The sequence below is a fragment of the Sprattus sprattus genome, assembly GCF_963457725.1.
Source record: "Sprattus sprattus genome assembly, chromosome: 20".
Lineage (NCBI taxonomy): Eukaryota > Metazoa > Chordata > Actinopteri > Clupeiformes > Clupeidae > Sprattus > Sprattus sprattus.
Window position 1 is genome coordinate 14,208,519 of NC_137918.1, and position 18,801 is coordinate 14,227,319.

The window sequence follows — 18,801 nt, forward strand, 5'->3', positions numbered from 1 at the left end:
CAGATTATATTTAGGCTGCTACCAATACACAATCAAGTGGTTCTAAATTAGGGGCGACAGATCATTTTTATTTCGTTGAATATATTGTTTAATGTTTAAAGTTCCACTGAAGAGTGATATGGCGAGAGGAGAAGGAGTCGAACACTCTAATGCGAGTTTGCTAAACAAATCGATTAACCAGAATGGCAACACGTTAGCGGGAAAGGTAAGTAATTCAAAGGGGTAATCACATCAACATTAACTTGCTAACGGTTCTGTCTACCTAGGATACTAAATGTCTAATTTAAATGGGAGTTAAGAGTAGGCTACTTATAGACATTTTGCCGATATAAATCAATGTGGGGGAATAACTTTAAGAGTTTCAACTACATAAAACATTACGTGCACAACATCGTTAAGCTATAGCGTAATGTTTCTTGGAAGTATAAAATGATTTTGATCGATGTCTTTGATGAGCTATATTGATATGATGTAGATTCCTTAGGAATATACTTGACTGTAAAATGAATGGGCAAGTCTTAATTACGTTACTCAACCAAGTTAATACAGTTTGGGAAGAAAACAACCTGATACGTTTTTTGGGGAAATTAATTATACCGTGGGATTTGGGACTTGGTTCCCAGCAGTTTGGGAGACGTGTCAGTAGGCTACTACCAACTGTCTTCCTTTGACTGTTTGAATGCGAACACATTTGAGCTTGTAGTAGTCTCAAATGTATACATGGCTGTTGACCAAACACCATACATTCAAGAAGTCCAACAAGATGTAAAAACTGCACTTAAGACAATAAGGAACTACGTAACTGTTACTTTATGAATTTTATCCATGGTAACATACAGGCACATTTCATTCAGGGAATATTCAATATGTAACCTCTGGCCTGCATATTTGTGTGGCATGTGACTGTACAGTGGGTAGGGGATCTAAAGTGTAGGGTGTGCAGGGTATTTTTGGAGCCTCAGCATGTCATGTCAGTATACAATGTGCAAGTGAAGATGCAGACACACCATAGTGTTTATGCAGGGTAGGGGGTATGCACACATGCCCTGCACTCAATGCCCTGCACTCATTGCCCACCCACTCTGCAGGCAGTAGACTGACTGGGGTTTTGAGTATCTGTCCTGTACCTTTTTTACTGAAGATTTAACTTCAATCTCAGAGGTCAAACTCATTGTCTTTTTTTAAGTGAAAGGGTATGTATTTTGAGATGTATACACTCCTGTTTCAGTGGTTTGTCTTCACCCTAAATTGCAGCTTTTTTTGTGAGACTGTTTAACACACACCCTGTACCAGTACTGAGTCTTAGTATTGTATCCTCATGGGGCTGGACTCAAACTAACTGTCCATGTTTGATATTCAAAATCTTATAGCAAAAATGCAGGAATGTAGCACTTTTTGAAGCATGGTTTTACAGGGAACTATAGTATTGGTAATCCTAATTCATATTTTATAATTCATATTGATAATATAGTATATGGCCAGGTGAAGGGGTGGGCTATTTGCTTTCAACAGTAGTGTATTATTGCATTGACCAAATGTCACACCAACCATGCAATGTACTTAAACATGAGTCCTCATTACTGAAATTTAAAGACCAAAAAGATCCTGTCTGCACATGCATGTGTGTGGAGGAGGGAGTCATGATGTGGATTAGTAAGCGCACTTTCCATTAGGGCATTATAACCGACCAGACCAGGTCAGATGACTCACTAAGTGCCTACAGCCTGATATCGCTCCTTAAGTGTGGAATATGGATCTGACTTCTGAAAGTGGTCTGACATGGCTCAAACAATAACCAAGTCCTTATTTATTGACATGCATATTTTCACATGTGTTGTTTTTTGGGGTAATGATTTCACACTGATTTTTTTTTTTTTTAACCTATTTGTTTCCTCTCTTAATTTGTGTGTGTGTGTGTGGTACTTAACACTTAAACTGCTTAACAGTGAATGTCATTTCATGTGTGCACTGTTATTCTCCGATGTTTTTCAGCAGCACGAAGAGAGAGGTCGCCTTTCCATCTGCAATAAACTGTGCTATGCAGTCGGTGGAGCCCCCTACCAGATCACAGGCTGTGCTCTTGGCTTCTTCCTGCAGATATACTTACTGGATGTGGCTCAGGTAGGTTGTCCTGGCCTTTAATCTCTATTCAGATGGACTGTGTGGGGTGAGTTCCATCAGTAGATGGGGGGTAAACTGTACAGTGTAACATCACATGTGTGGCATGCCCCCCTCCCAGATATACTTACTGGATGTGGCTCAGGTAGGTTGTCCTGAAACCGGGGACAGTCCCCGTTTCTCGTTTAGAAAGATATAAACATTACACTGTTTTGGAGGTGTTTACGTGTCTGAATAGAAAATGTCCCCGGATTTTGTGTCTGAAATCTGGTTATCCTGGCCTTTAACCTAAGGTGACCAGACGTCCCCGGTTCCGTTTAGAAAGATACAAACATTACACTGTTTTGGAGGTGTTTACGTGTCTGAATTGAAAATGTCCCCGGATTTTGTCTCTGAAATCTGGTTATCCTGGCCTTTAACCTAAGGTGACCAGACTTCCCCGGTTTCTGGGGTCAGTCCCCGTTTTTCGTTTAGAAAGATAAACATTACACTGTTTTGGAGGTGTTTTCGTGTCTGAATTGAAAATGTCCCTGGATTTTGTCTCTGAAATCTGGTCAGCTTACTTTAACTTCTATTCAGATGGACTGTGTGGGGTGTGAGTTCCATCAGCAGTTGGGGGTAAACTGTACAGTGTAACATCACATGTGTGGCATAACCCCTTCCCAGCCCTTGTGGGAGAATGCCTGCCGTGTATGCAGGCACTAAGTAATGAGCTTCATTGCTGGGTGAGCTTGCTCCTTTTGCCCCACTCAGCGTGTGGGCGCCGGACCAGCCAACTCGCCCAGCTTGGGCACAATGTAGCCCACTGTAGCGGAAACAAAAGAGGTTGAAAAAGCCTTTCTGCTATTTCCTCTGAGAAAGTGACTGTAGAGTTATAGAGCTTATCAAGAAGATTAGGAGGGAGGGGGGCGGGGGGGGGGGGGGGGGGGGGCTGTCTGCTGGTGGGAGGATGGTTTAATGGCCTCTAGTGTTTGTCATGTTGCCAGGGGCTTTGAGGCTTCCAGCGGCAGAGCCCTCACACAGTTCCCACTGCCCTGAGATGCCCTATTAACTGCTAATTAAGCTGCAGTGATGGTGAAACCTGACTGTGTGTGTGTGTGTGTGTGTGTGTGTGTGTGGTGTGTGTGTGTGAATGTGTGTGGCAGTCACCACCTTCCAGTAAAATCAACTACACAGATCCCCACCCAGCCTGTTCGGCTTAACTCTTTGTCTCCTCTGGGGTGTGCCTGGAAAGGGCACTGCATATGAAATGTGTACTGTATTTCACCTATTATAGAATAGTTTGTAGTGACTCATGCCCTGTTTGTAGGGACTCATACATTCCAGTGTATCTGGTTGCACGCTTCATCTCAAGAAAGACTGACCAGTATCAACATGTTGCTGTTTTGCTGCATAGCATCTGCATTTTGTAATGCTAATTATGGTTATACCAGCGGACTCTGATGTGGTTACATTCCCTTTGTAGCTGGATCCATTTTATGCCTCCATAATCCTGTTTGTGGGTCGGGCATGGGATGCTATAACAGACCCTACTGTGGGCTTCCTGGTCAGTCGGACCCCCTGGACAAGATTTGGCCGGATGATGCCCTGGTAAGTGTCCCTCTGATTCCACCTTAAGGAGGTGTCTTTTCCTTGAAAGCCTGCGGATTATATTCACAGGATTATAGGTCAATTATTCTTGTAGTACAGCATGGCTGTCTGCAGACATTTAAGGCTTAGGCTTGAGTGCTCAAGTAATCCTGATTCCCGACCCTAAACTTTTGCCTCCTAGATTAATTGATGCCTCTCTAATTTAACTACTGTGCCACTGCCTACTCAGACATGTACCGTACATTAAGTCACACCCACACAAACTGGCCCTCAGGCTACAAACAGATGAGGGGCTGCATGGTCTTTGCTTGTGGAACCAGACCGTTCTCAGCACACAAGATGCTTAAAATGTATATGCCTGAGCAAAATTCCTTTGTCCGATGCCATGCATGTATCATTTAAAGGACTTTAATTTAACTTGAATTACTTTAAAACCAAATCCAAAAGTAAACTTCAGAAGTGATAGGACTGCAAAACTTTGGTGCAGATACACCATTGTTTGGAAATGCAGCAGACCTGAGGTATTGAAAGGGGGTATCTGGACTCTGGAGATCTCTCTCACCAGAGATTGATAATGGAAGAAAGAAAGTTGCTGTCTGGAGATCCCGCCTCTGTTCTCACGCCTCAGGCCTCGGAGGGAGACATTCACATTTTAGAAGCATGCGGTGAAGGGGGAGGGGCGGATGCTGATTGGACAGACAGCAGTGGTGTGTTTGGGGGCAGGACCATTGGAATCTTCAACCCTTTCTCAATTCAAGAGACCAGAAAGCATTTTGACGTGGGTTACTTGAGTTCATTTGATTGTGTGGAGGTAGGGTTTCACAGTTGCTTTTTCAGCTAAGGCAAATGCCAGTTCGGCTGTCCTCATAGTGTAGCCATTTAAAGAAAATACATTTAAGTGGAGAATCCTTGATCATTTCCTATTGTCAGTGGATCTTTAACAACGGATTATTTCTTATTTCAGTAAACTGTGAGACAAAAGTACATCAAAATCAATACCCTTTAAATGTGTCATTGGATAACGAGCAGAAATCCTTCTCATCATTAACTGAGTAATCATTGAAATGGCATGTGTCCTGCAGTAGAAGTTTATTTATGTTTTTTTTTTATACTCTTAGATTCTGGTTACCAGTGGTGCAGAACGTTCAGCAGTCTCTCCCCCTGACTTTGTGTGTGTGTGTGTGTGTGTCAGTGCGGGCACATGATGGCAGCACTCCGATCCCATCCAATTCTCTCCATGGGGTCTTCATGGGGGGTTAACTGCTCTATCTCAAAGCACATGGCAGTGACCAATCTAGGTCTTGGCCGCCTCAGTTCAAATCAAATGCAGGATGTTTACATCTGCTACCGTTGATTATACAGTAAATACGTTGTGAAATGAAACAAAAACACACCACAGTTAAAGTTGTATTAGTATTGATTGATTCACATCGATATGAATGGATTACATGTAGGGATGAGAACCTTTACGATTTTAACGATTCCGGTTCCTTATCGATTCCTGCTTATCGATTCGATTCCTTATCGATTCTCTTATCGATTCTTATTGGGTAAGGGGTGAAAAAAGAGCACAAACGGGTTTTTTACATTAATGTTCTTTTATATAAATTTCTAGAATGCTGCACACACCATAAACAGAATGTTTACATAAATAACCAAAAACTTTTATTAAAAAACAGACATTCTTGCCACTAAATATTAAATTATTTAAATGCATATGTGGTGAGAGTGTCAACTCTAAAGCTATACATTGACATTGCAGAGCACTGTTGATTGCTATTTCACTCATCTATACTGTATACTATACTGTATAGATGAGTGAATGAGTGAAATAGCAAACAACCCCTATACAACCCTTCCTCTGCTACCTACTGATCTTTCTTTTCCAGAGTAGATATACCTCAGGAAATGTCTCATAATTGTTGGAACATTACAATGCATCCAGGTTTAGTTTAAGTTAGTCCAATCTAAACCCCTCCCTCATTGCACTCTTGAGATATACTAAATCTGACAATAAAATGGCACTAACAAAATCGTTGAATTTTCTGATCTGACATGAAGCCCTTGTTATTGAGTAAAGGACTGTATATTTTCTTGTAGGTTGCTTGGTTGTATGGCTAATCGCGAACTGTTATGCTTAACGCTTCTAACAGCAATGTAGAACCCACTACACAAACACAATAACGTACTGAAACATACTTACTTGTATCATGCACACAATGCCTCACATACGTATTTGAACAAAGATGATTCGCAAACTAGGCACTCAGTATTAAAACTTAACTATTGCTGCCACTGAATTGAAAGAGAAACTTATCCATATCTAGGGAGCTGCACGCGTTGCTAGGCAACGCCATTATTAACGGAGTCTTTGGCCCTGACCAAGGTAAACTCCTCAAAATGTTTTATCATAACGGTGTTACTCGTGTGTTATCAGCAAACTTTCTAGAACCAACAGAGGGGAGGCAAGCACTGCCTCTGCCTCAAGCCAACGGCTGAAAATAGAAGATTCTACAGCTAAGCTAGCCTACGTTATGACAATGTCCAACATCGCCCATTCTGTTAAGCAATTCAATGCTAAGTTTAGTTATGTTTGTTAACACGACAACGCAAACGTTTGCTGATAACACACGAGTAACACCGTTATGATAAAACATTTTGAGGAGTTTACCTACCTTGGTAAGTTAGGGATGAAGCGCCGTCGTTAGTTGAGCTGCTGCAGGCATCAAAAACATGACAATCTTGTAATTTAATACCATGTTGTGTGCTCAAGTGCTTATTCATAGTAGATGTACCTCCTCCCTTTGACGAAATACATGTTTTACAGACGTTACAAGTGACCATATTTGGATTTGTTCGAGTGAAATAAAGCCACACTTTAGATCGCTTCTGTCTAGTTGCCATTTCTGCTGCGGTCTGATTTTTTAAAGGAAGAGTTCGCGAATGCGCAAACGGCACAGAGGTCCGTTTACAGACCCGGTTATGAATTTGGCTAACGATTCCAAAGATTCGGCTCATTAGGAACCGGTTCTAAACAAGAACCGGGTTTCGGTTCCCATCCCTAATTACATGACTAACCACTGGTGGAAAGTAATATGAAAATATTTGTTCACTGAATTAGCGTTCTGTCCCAAACAGTTGCGTTCCAGTTTCAAAGTTTCACTTTCGCTTTCAGTATTTCAACGTGAATGAGAGGGAGCACGAGAACTGAGCGTCTAGCAGCGTTTATCATATCATATACATTATATATGATTCATGTATATGTCTGTGGGCACGATCTCAAGCACGTGCAAAAGTTGTTGTTGTCCAATTTGAATCAGATACGAGAGACACATGCGCGCCCAGTCCAATTACCAGCGGAATCGAATCGTGTGTCCAGGGGTTTACATCGGAGTCCAGTCGGACTCAAGTCGGACACAATTAATCTAGTTCTGGGGAGACACATGTGTCCAATATCCAATTTAAATCGGACTGAAATCGGAAATTGGACACATGTGTCCACACTGTGTGTGTGTGTGTGTGTCAGTCATATTGTGACATATTGTGACATATGAATTTGAGTTAGGACAGCAAGGGTGCATAACAGTGCCCAACTGGCTTGCGACAGCTGCAACACGAATTGCATGCTGGCCCTCCTTCACAGTACAACATGCGCTGTCTGAAGCCCAGTTTTATTGATATTGGGAATTTTATATGTGTTTAGTTGAGGTGAGTTAAGTTTAGTGGTGTCTGGCTTGGTGCATAGGGATTTTTAGCCATACAAGTAGGGTGGCAGGATGCAATAGCAGTGCAAAAATCAACTGGCCAACTAGCTGCAAAACGGGCCATATGTAGGGGACAACTAATTCCTTCAGGTAAAGAGCTAAGCTGCCTAGGGTTTTGTATGTGAGAAGGAATACTTTGAAACCAATTCTACTTTTGACGAGGGAGCCAGTGCATAGAGGCAAGTAGAGGTGAGATATGCACCCCATTCTTAGTTCTAGTGAGCGTGCGAGCAGCAGCATTCTGTTTGAGTTGGAGGCTCTATTGAGTTGCTGCCACATCCGGACAGGAGAGCATTGTTGGAGTCTAGTCGCGACATAAAGTGTGGATTCGTTTTTTCCGCATCTTGAAAGGATATGACTTTTCTGAGTTTGGCATTATTGCATAGATTCAAAAGATTATGACTCACACATAATACAGATGTCAAAGACAGTAGGACAAGTATCTTAGTTGATAATTACACCAAGATTTTCTATACTTGTGTTGGATGTTAATGAGATGCCATCAAGTGTTGGAAGATATGGGTATAATATGTCATTCTCAATTGTTTAGGGCAGGGGTTTTCAACTGGTTTTGTCCCAGGGACCACCATTCTGACTAGAAAGTATTCTCAATTGTCAAAGCTTAACCCTAAGTTTGATCTGAGCTAAGTAGTAAAAAGTTGTAAGTCATCCAAGCTTTTACATCTTGCAGGGAGGCTACTATCTTGGGTAAATGTACAATTTTCTTAGTTTTACTCCATGGATAGGTAAAGTTGGGTGTCATCAGCATCGCAATGGAAGTTGATGTCATGCTTCCTTATGACAGCACCATAGGAGAAGGGAAACGGTTCAAGGAACTCCATAACTTACTGTAGTGGATGACTTATTATGGACATGAACAAATTGATGGCTATAAAAGGTAAGACCTAAACCAGGATAGGGCACAGCCTTTAATGCTAACATGGTGTTCAAGTCTGTAACAGGTTGGGATGATCTTCAGTGTCAAAAGCAGCACTAAATTCTAAAAGAAACAGTATTGAAATGCACTTATGATCAGATGCGATTAGTAAGTCATTCAGAATGTTAGAGATGGTGTTGAAGAGAAACCTTGGGTTGTTTTTATGATTTTTAATCAATGAAGAATAGTAGGGTGATGTCGCATCAAAAAGTGCTCTTTTATAGCTTAGCTTACAAGACTATCCTTCCACGCCAGGTGGAAAACCTCAAGTACCATTTTTTTTTTCTAGTTTCCGAGTAATTTGTTTAAGTGCACGAGTCTGGTCCGTTTTGGGGGGAGTTCTTATTCTCTTTTTCAGTGGTGCAACAGTGTCAAGGGTTGAAAGAAGTACACTTATGACACCATTTGTAAGTATTTCGATATGAGGTGCGGATGTGCCTATGTCAATTTCTGTGCCAGGAGTAAGAGCTGAGGCAAGTGCGGCTGGTAGTTTTGACCCAAGTTCTGTTGTAGTTTTGTAAGATATACAACATGAGTCTTACATGTACCAAATTTAATATAAAACCTCAAAGGTACAGGATCTCCCATTCAGCCACAAGAGGTACTCTTTCCAGTAAATTAAGCTGTTGTGTGAACTGTTGTTTATTAACTTGTTGTTTATTAACTATGATTAAAAATTAAGTACTGTTCTTGATGTAGTGAAGAGCAGTACTTCAGACAAAAATATGAGCGTTCTGTCAGAGGTTTCTTTTGAGAGAGGCAAACTTTTGTCAAAGAATACCCACAACAATGACAGGATGTGATGCAATGAATCCTGCTCTGGAATGGGATGTTTTCTTCCACCCCTTAATGACTTTGTCTCTCCAGTTGACGGTATCTACAGAGTCACAGGATCTACGTTTCAAGGGAGGGTTTCAGGATATGACTTCATGTTCTGATGACTTAACCACATTCTTCACTGAAACAGTTGTACTGAATCTGAAAATTCCTTTCATCGCAACCTAGAATTTAGAATGATTCTTTATTTTAAATTCAATCGAAGAAGGAAAAAAAAAATAAAAATTCTTCAGCAACACTGGTGATGGTGTAACCACCATCACACACATACAATCCTGAAGTATTTACATTTTGACATTTTGAATGTTTTTTTTTATTGTTATTGTCCAGTTTAAGTTCTTCTTTGAATTTGGGACCAGAAATGTAATTAGTGAATATGCACTGCATATTGATGAACCATTGTATCCTCTTTTGAAAAGTCTGCTGTAGTGGCTTCATGACCCTACTGCTTGTTACTGCAGGATCCTCATGTCTACTCCACTGGCTATCACTCCTAGTTCATGACCCTACTGCTTGTCCTTGCATGTTCTGATGTCTACTCCACTAGCTGTCATCTCCTACTTTATGACTCTACTGTTTGTCATTGCAGGATCCTGATGTCTACTCCACTAGCTATCATCTCCTACTTCCTTATCTGGTGTGTACCTGACCTCGACCAGGGAAAGGTGGTGTGGTACCTGGTGTGGTACTGCCTCTTCCAGACATTGCAGACAGTAAGGAACCCCTCTAGTCATTTTACCATTTCATTTGGCATCACCTTCTGATTTTTAATGTGTTTCTCTATACATTCATATATTTCATATATTGGCATCACCTTCTGATTTGTAATGTGTTTCTCTATACATTCATATATTTAATATATTGGCATCACCTTCTGATTTTTAATGTGTTTTTCTATATATTCATACATTTCATATATTGGCATCACTTTGTGAGTTTAATGTGTTCCTCTAAACATTCCTATATTTCTCGTCCAGTGCTTCCATGTGCCATACTCTTCCCTCACAATGTTCATTAGTCCTGACCAGAAGGAGAGGGACTCGGCCACCGCCTATAGTAAGTGATGATGGCAAGTCCACTATACTACACTAGAAGTTCATGCTGCTCATAGAGGGGCAATGGTTAATCAGACTATTCCACAGTCTCCTGCCTTTTCCGACCGGTTCCGCATGTAAATTAGCTAGCACTGTGACTTGTTCTTAACTATTGTGCGCTTTTTGTTTACGCTTTGTTTTTAATGCATTTTGTATACCATGTACTTTTACTTTAACTTTCTTAGTTTGATACCTTCGTTTGTTAGATTTCTGGGAATTCCTAATGCTGACCAGTATCTTACCACCATTAGGAATGTTCGTGGAGGTCCTGGGTACGGTGATTGGCACGGGCATCCAGGGGCAGATCGTGGGCATGGCCAACACCCCCTGCATCAACTCTACTCTGGCTCCACTGGATGCCGATCCAAATGCCATCCATCCTAGTAATCACACTCTTCTGCCAATCTACCTCACCCACACTGTAAGACAGCAAGAATTACTGTCATGTTACTGACTATAGCTCTGAATTTTTTTTTTTCTTTAACATGTTCTGCTATTCTCTTCCTGGTTTTGTCAATGTTTTAGTCAGTGAAAAATATTGTACTTGCCCAAAAGTAATGGAAATATAAGGATCAAGTGAGCTAGGTGCTTGGACTTTGCTGCTGTGCCTTTAAAACTTTGAACCGTTTTGCAATGACTGAAAGATCAAATTGTTACTATGAATGTAGTGAAATGTGACCAGACATTGGGTGTGTTTGCTTTTTTGGATGATTTTAATGTTTCCTGTCCAACAGAGGAACGCCTACATGATTTCATCGGGGGTCATCTGTGCGATCTATGTTCTGTGTGCTGTGGTTCTGTTCTTCGGTGTGAGGGAACGCAAAGGTGAGCAAATAAGAGGTGTATCCACGACAACATTATAATAAAATAGTGTATGTGTGTGCAACAGTGCACGTCTTCAATTACCTAATTATCCTATTTACTGCTTGGTGGTGTTCAGGACATAGACTGATCAGCATTGATCCACTTCTAAGGCACAAGAAGAGTCACCAACTTTCTCAATATAAAGTTAGTTGTATTAGAAATAAAAGCAGAGCTGAATGAATGCCATGCCGTCAACTCAAAACCCTCTGCAGAAGACTGATGTGCCTTAAGGTTTAGTAATTGTACAAAAAAAGCTCCCTGAGGACCCACAGATTTCAGTCTTTGAATTATGTGTCCAAAGCTCCTCACATCAGTCTTCTACATACCAGTTTCTCTGTTCTTTGACCCATGCCAATATTTTCTTCTTGTCTGGAGCCATCTCCCTCTCGCAACCCTACTCCCTTCAGTCCTCTGCACACAGTTCTAATGGTGACTCTTAAAGTGTCTCCTCAAGAACCTCTCTTGAACTCACTCAGCTGACTCCTGAAGTTGAAATGAAACGAGGCCTTCCTCGTCCTGTACAACACCACCACACAACCAGTCACAACTTGCCTCTTAAAATACAGTTGATCAGCCTGAGGCGTTTGCATTTCAGATTTTTGTGTTGTATTTAATCAACAATAGTCTGAGCCGTTTGTAGTGGTAATGCAGCTCCCATAGTCTGTTGTGTTATTTGTGTTGATCTGTTCTGTCTTGACCCCTTCCTGTCCTAACCCCCTCAGACTTGTGCAGAACCAAGAGTGAACCCATCTCGTTCTGGCAGGGGATTCGCCTGGTCATGGGACATGGACCTTACAACAAACTAGTCATGGGCTTCCTTTTCACTTCTCTGGCTTTCATGGTGAGCACTGAGTATATTTAACACACAATGTTTGGGTAAGAATGAGGATCCCTCACGCCCCAATCACTTGATGGTTGTCTTGTCACTTTTAATCACGTCAGGTTTGGATACACTCTCATTGTGTCTCTGTGTGTATGTATGTTTCCACAGCTCCTGGAAGGGAACTTTGCGCTGTTTTGCTGCTACACACTTGGCTTCAGGAATGACTTCCAGAACATTCTGCTGGTCATCATGGTAAGGGAACCCTGGGAGAGGAGGACCATAATAGTAGAATATGAGAGAGCAGAACAAGAAAATGAGAGTGTGATTGCGCAGATGCACCAATCGGCCGTTGCATAATGTAACCTATGCTAGACGTGGACGTTACCACTTCAACCTATGAAAAAAGATTTGACTCTGCTACCACCTGTTGGATGAGCAATACATGTCACCTAACAAGACACAGGACTGCAGTTCTCTATGGAGTAAAAGTCAGCCTAATTGTATGAACTTTGTGAATGAAATGGCCTTTACATGACGTATGATTCTCCAGGACAATATAAGCTTATCTCTGTTACCCTGAAAGTCAGTCTTGCAACAGGTCTGCTCAGACCACACCAACTCTCCCTCCCTCCTCTCTTTTCGTTCTGTGCCCCCTCCCCCTCTGTTTTCTCTCTGTGCCCCCCCCCCCCCCCCCCCCCCCCTCTGTTTTCGTTCTGTGCCCCCCCTCCCTCTTCTCTTTTCTTTCTGTGCCCCCCCCCTTTTCATTTCTTTAGTTTTCTCTCTCTTCCTCCATGCTGTGTTGGATTTCCTTTAGCTTTAGAATATTGATTAGACTGGAATGTTCCAGATCATTAAATGTAACATCAGATTTGGGATCTACAGTTTAAAGGTGTAATTAAATAAATAAATGTTTTGTGTCTTTTCTGTCACAGCTCGCTGCTTCCCTCACTATCCCCTTCTGGCAGTGGTTCCTGATGCGCTTCGGCAAGAAAACAGCCGTGTTCTGCGGGATCTCGGTGAGAACTTGCACAACCCCTCCTCCATTAAATAAATAAAAGAAAACTGGGTGTTTTTCCCTTTACGTTTTCATACACATATGACCTATCTATAGTAGGGGACGCACAAAGATACTGTTAATTACAGAACAAACACTAACACACGTACCAATGATTTGTTTGGGTGTTTAGTTTGCGATGCCATTCCTGGCGATGGTGGTCCTTGTGAAGAGCAACCTCGTCATGACCTACATTGTGTCTTTTGTGGCTGGAGTCAGTGTGGGAGCCGCCTTCCTGTTGCCATGGTAATTCACCTACTTGATATCACTAAATACTCCTGTCAGGATCGTGTTTGTCTGTGACATTTGCGTAAACATGGGATTGATGAAAGGTATAGGAGGCTTTATACTGCATGACTAGTAAACCTGTTTAGCATTGAGACCTTTGCCTGGGAACATGTATAGCTCTGGATATGGATGATTATTAATGTCTGTTTGTGCTAAAGATGCTGTCCCAGTGTCAGCTTTCAGTCAATTCAGTCAATAAGCATGGGATTGATGAAAGATATAGGAGGCTTTACACTACATGCCTAGTAAACCTGTTTAGCATTGAGACCTTTGCCTGGGAACATGTATAGCTCTGTATATGGATGATTATTAATGTCTGTTTTGTGCTGAAGAGGCTGTCCCAGTGTCAGCTTACAGTCAATTCAGTCAATAAGCATGGGATTGATGAAAGATATAGGAGGCTTTATACTGCATGCCTAGTAAACCTGTTTAGCATTGAGACCTTTGCCTGGGAACATGTATAGCTCTGGATATGGATGATTATTAATGTCTGTTTGTGCTAAAGATGCTGTCCCAGTGTCAGCTTACAGTCAATTCTAGTTCAATGTAATTGTGTGACTTTGTATTGTGTAAATTGACATTCATCGTGTGCCAGTGCACCTTGTGTCTATGTTGGTGTTTAGTTTTGATAAATGTGTCATTTTAATGCGTGATGAAACGTTGTGCTTCGCTCAACAGGTCTATGCTACCCGATGTTGTTGATGACTTCAAGGTGGCGAACCCCGACTTGCAAGGCCACGAAGCCATCTTCTACTCTTTCTATGTGTTCTTTACCAAGTTCTCCTCTGGCGTGTCACTAGGGATATCAACCCTGAGCCTTGAGTAAGTTGAACCCATGCACAGTCACACCACCACACATGTATACCCCCCTTCACAGATACAAAACCTAAGGTCATATCCACTTTCAAGTCCTCTGCTCTTTCTCGAGTCGACTGTGGCTTTGATGTGGGATTTGGACATACTTGGCCATTATTCAGTTGTGACGGTAGTATATAGAAGTAATGACCGGTCTTCCCAGCAACCTGACTTTGATATTTAATCAGATTACTCCCAATCAGCGAGGTAAAACTCAGGACTTTAGACAGGCAAGGCTGGTTGGGTTTCAGGTCACAGACAGCTCACTGTATTTGCTCTGACCAGTCATGTGAGTGGCTTAATCTCCTGCTGCCCTGATCATTTTCTGAATTCATATTTTTTTTTTTATGTATGGTCAGTTATGCAGGGTACATCCCAAACGGTTGCACACAGCCAGAGGCGGTGAACTTGACACTGAAAATCCTGGTATCAGCTGCCCCCATTACACTCATCATCATCGGTCTTGTGGTCTTCATCTTCTACCCTATCAATGAGGAGGCACGTCAAAGGAACCGCAAGATGCTACAACACCAGCGGTAAGGCCCATACTGAAGGTCACACTGTACACGTACTGTGGACACATACTGTGTAGGTGGCTGCATCAGCTGAATGTAGTGGCAAGAGCAAAGTCCAATCATTGGTGTCATACCAATAGGTTTAGCTCTTTCAGTCCCAAAATCTCTTTGAAAAATTCAAATTAACTAAATAAAAGTAGTGCTTACGTTTTTTTTTTTTTTTTTAAAGATTGCCTTTGAAACTAATTTCTGATTTCCTGTCTCAAAATAATGTCCTGCATCCTAAGGTGTTTGGTTTTAAGAGTAATCATTCTACCCAAACTACTGTTTTGTCTGTGCCTGAGCAGTTGCTACTCTCCAAGCTTCAGTCATCAGTTTTTTTCTTTTACCAGACTTGTCAGCAGCCTCTAACACAGTGAGCCATGAAATCGTCGTCCGATCTCAGTTGATTTCAATTACACCTTAATATTCAGTGTTACTGGAGTCTTAAACCTGTCTCTACCCCACCTCCTTTGTTCTATAATAAATAATAATAAATAATACATTTTATTTAAAGCGCCTTTCATGACACCCAAGGTCACTTCACAAACAGGTTGTTAGAATTACAATCATCACATAGAAATAAATAAAAATAAGAAAAATAAAAGTCAGTCAGTCAGTCCATAAGCTATCTTGAAGAAATTAGTTTTAAGTCTGCTTTTAAAGTCAGTAATTGAGTCACAGTGTCTGATGTAGTCTGGCAGTGAATTCCACAACTTGGTGGCGATGTAGCTGAAAGCCCTCTCTCCAAGGGTGCTATCTACACCACCTCCTTGGAAGATTTCAGTTTGGTCACTTTCAGTTAAATCGTTTAAAAACTGAGCTCAGTCAATCCCAGTCAATCAAGCTATCCCACAAAATGTTAACATGCAACTTGGTTTGTTATCATTGACCCCAACTAAAGCTGCCAAAAACCTGGCTGGTATGATGACCAACGTCATATCTCTGAGCATGAGGCTTTCTTATTTGAAATTAGTTTTTGACTTGACAATAGGCGACCCAATAGAAAACAATTTTGGGTCACAATCCTAAGTTTAGGAAAGGCAGCTGTATACTATATTATGTATAAGGCTTAATTTGTTGCTGTTGTTATTACTCTTATTTGATCAAATGTCACTTTGGACTAAAGCATCTGCTTAAAACTACATAAACTATACGGCCATACTAACTCAAAGAAACTTTGACAGTATTCCAGCTGTAGGACTGAGATTCATATGTAGGCCACTGGCTGATTGGTCTTGCCCATCTATTTGTTCTGTTTTAACAGTTATGTTTGTGTACTGTTTCCGTAGGGACAACGAGACGGATTCTGAATCAGATTCCATAGAGTCGGGCAGTTCTGATGTCTGTGGACAACTGTAAGGCCATTCCACTGTCTCCAGAGCAACGGAGGAGGAGAGGGTTGACCCACGCCGGTGTCAGCTGGTGGGACTCCTGGGATCTGACTGCTAAGACAGTGATTTGCATGGCCTCCACAGTCTCAGTGCCTGGACTTAACTGAGCACTGTGTTTGGCCATGAAACGAGACTTGACTGTGCCTTCTCCATCAGACCACAAGTGTAGAATTACTGATACTTCAAAATACCAACTACTCTCATTTCCTTTGTTGCACAAAACCTTTACAATGTGATGCTGCCTTGCACCTGTTATGGTTGGCATTGCCAATAGACCTGCTGCTTTCGTAACTCGGATTGAGCGAATCCATACGATTGGTACAAGAGCATGCTGAATACTTGAACGAACATACTTTCTTCTACATATATACCACATGCTCAAGCTCTCTTACCAAAGTCAGAATCATTGCCAGGGATAGACTGCTGGAAATGCTGTATTCCATATCACAGCTCCTCACAGCTTTCATTCTCAAAGGACTGTCCACATCCATCAGACACTATAGGGTGTTCATTAGATTGTTTGTGAGATACAAAACTGTAAAGTACAGTGTTTAACGATCATATTTAAATATTTATTAATTCTGTTGTAAATATTTTGCCCTTGTAAATGACCATCATTTTGTTACAGTACTATTATTAAAAGACATTCTGTACTGATTCATGCAAACCTGTAAAAGATGTTTTTCTTGGCTAAAGGCATACCTGCAGCATGAGTTTGATCCCAATGTTATTGTTTCACTAATCCTTCCCCCTTAAAAGTCACTGCCCTAAAGTGCTGATAAAAGGGAAGCACAGTTTCAGTGTCATGGTGTGCTGTGGAATACTTGTCAATATATCTGTAAATCAAGGTGTAAAGTCAGGTGTTATGTCCAACTTTCATGAGATTGCCAATGTCGGCCTAAAATAAGACAAAATATACAGAGGTCCGTACATTTGGGTCTGGGTGTTACTCAGAAATGTCATCTTTTTTTTAGTAAATTATTGTGTACCAAACTGGTTTATCATACATTCTAATGTATGCTGTACGGTTTTTCTTTACATACTGCTGTATGTACTTTGAATTGATATTATACCCACATTTCATGCAGTGGGTGAGTTCTCCATCTGTAGGTTTGAGAGAGGCCATTACTGTGAATATGTACATGTTGTTGAGAAGTGCTGTTCCGTTAACTTTGCTAACCTTGGAAGAGGATGTACTTTTAATATAGCTGTTTCAAAAAATATTGTAAATAAAACACATTTTATAGAAAATAATGTTGTGGAATTGAATAACACCCCATCAGAGTACAGTAAACACAGCCAAAGGATTACATGGTTTGATTTAACTTATCGTTTGCATGTGCAAGCACTCAGTTTAATAGTTCATCGTAACTGTATTTCCGCAGACCAGAAGGTACTGTACTTTCGCAGACCAGTCAGGACAGAACAACAACAACTTTTAATTTGGGTTGCCCAACCCTTTTCCTAAGGATGCTAATACCTTTGAGCTTCAACCATCTTGTCTCATTTGATTGGTTTGCTGAATCGACTAATTAAGCAACCAAATATGTTTCACCAAATCTGTTACCTACTTGACTTCACCAATGCAGCTGGGGGTTCACTTACTTTTGCACACACACTAATTCCATGTTTCATGTAATTTTTTGGCTACTCACACAATTCCCTCCAAACAAGTACATGCAATTGATAAACATAAACCTGACATTTCATTTATGGAAAATTGGTGATGAAAAAATTGAAAAATCATGCTAAAACAACAGAAAACTCTTAACTGCTCAAGGGGTTCACATACTTTCAAGTGGCACTGTATGGTCATACCAGGTATGGCCATATAGATGCTAATCCCTTTGTGCTTCAACCATCTTGTCGTGGTTGTAGACAAAAGCCAACAACCAGAGACTAATGTCTCTGGCTCCAAGACTCACAAAAGCCAGGAACCATGTCTGACTGCTCCTCAACATGGACAAAAGACCAGGAGCCACCTTGATGGTTCTGTCCTGGTGCTATGCAAACTAACTTGTGTTGTGGGGGTCGAATTGAGATATGGTTTGGTAGGTAAAGTTATGGTCTGATATGAAATCCACCTTAATCTAAGAAGCCGGAAAGTCTACACACCCCTTTCACCTTCTCCACGTATTATTACGTTACAGACTTATACTACAATAGATTGAGTTAATTTTTTTCCCAAAACATCTACACACAATAGCAAATAATAATGGTAAAACAGGTTTTTAAATGATAAAATATGCAATTGTATTTTACTTACAAAAATAGGTTTTTAGTGGTTACATATCTGTACACACCCTTAGCCTAATACTTGGGTGCTGCACCTTTGGCATAGATTACAGCTTCAAGGCGTCTTGGGAAAGAAGCTACGAGCTTGGCACACTTGTGTCTGGACATATTTGCCCATTTCTCTTGGCATATCCTTGCAAGCTCCATCAGGTTGGATAGGGAGTCAAGGACATGCTTTCTCTGAAGCCAAATATTAAGAAATATATTGTGTATTGCGAATTGTGAAAAATATTGCAAAATTATTTATAGACCATATCACCCAGCCCTACTTCCAAACAGTTTCAAACACAGACTGACAGACAATATGACGCACTGCTTCAGTGAAGAGGAAAAG

The 18,801-nt window shown here is 41.1% G+C and overlaps 1 protein-coding gene across 1 annotated transcript; it reads left to right on the plus strand.

Moving 5' to 3' along the window:
* Positions 1-118: 118 nt before the first annotated feature.
* On the plus strand, positions 119-16,343 carry mfsd2ab (MFSD2 lysolipid transporter A, lysophospholipid b; the record flags this gene model as incomplete). The annotated part of the gene is made up of 14 exons (XM_080858916.1): positions 119-205; positions 1,993-2,121; positions 3,584-3,708; positions 9,836-9,959; positions 10,224-10,302; positions 10,592-10,761; positions 11,075-11,165; positions 11,927-12,045; positions 12,196-12,279; positions 12,960-13,043; positions 13,215-13,327; positions 14,048-14,191; positions 14,584-14,760; positions 16,071-16,343. The coding sequence occupies 14 exons, from the start codon at positions 119-121 to the stop codon at positions 16,138-16,140; spliced, it is 1,596 nt and encodes a 531-aa protein (XP_080715042.1). The 3' UTR covers positions 16,141-16,343.
* Positions 16,344-18,801: the final 2,458 nt, after the last annotated feature.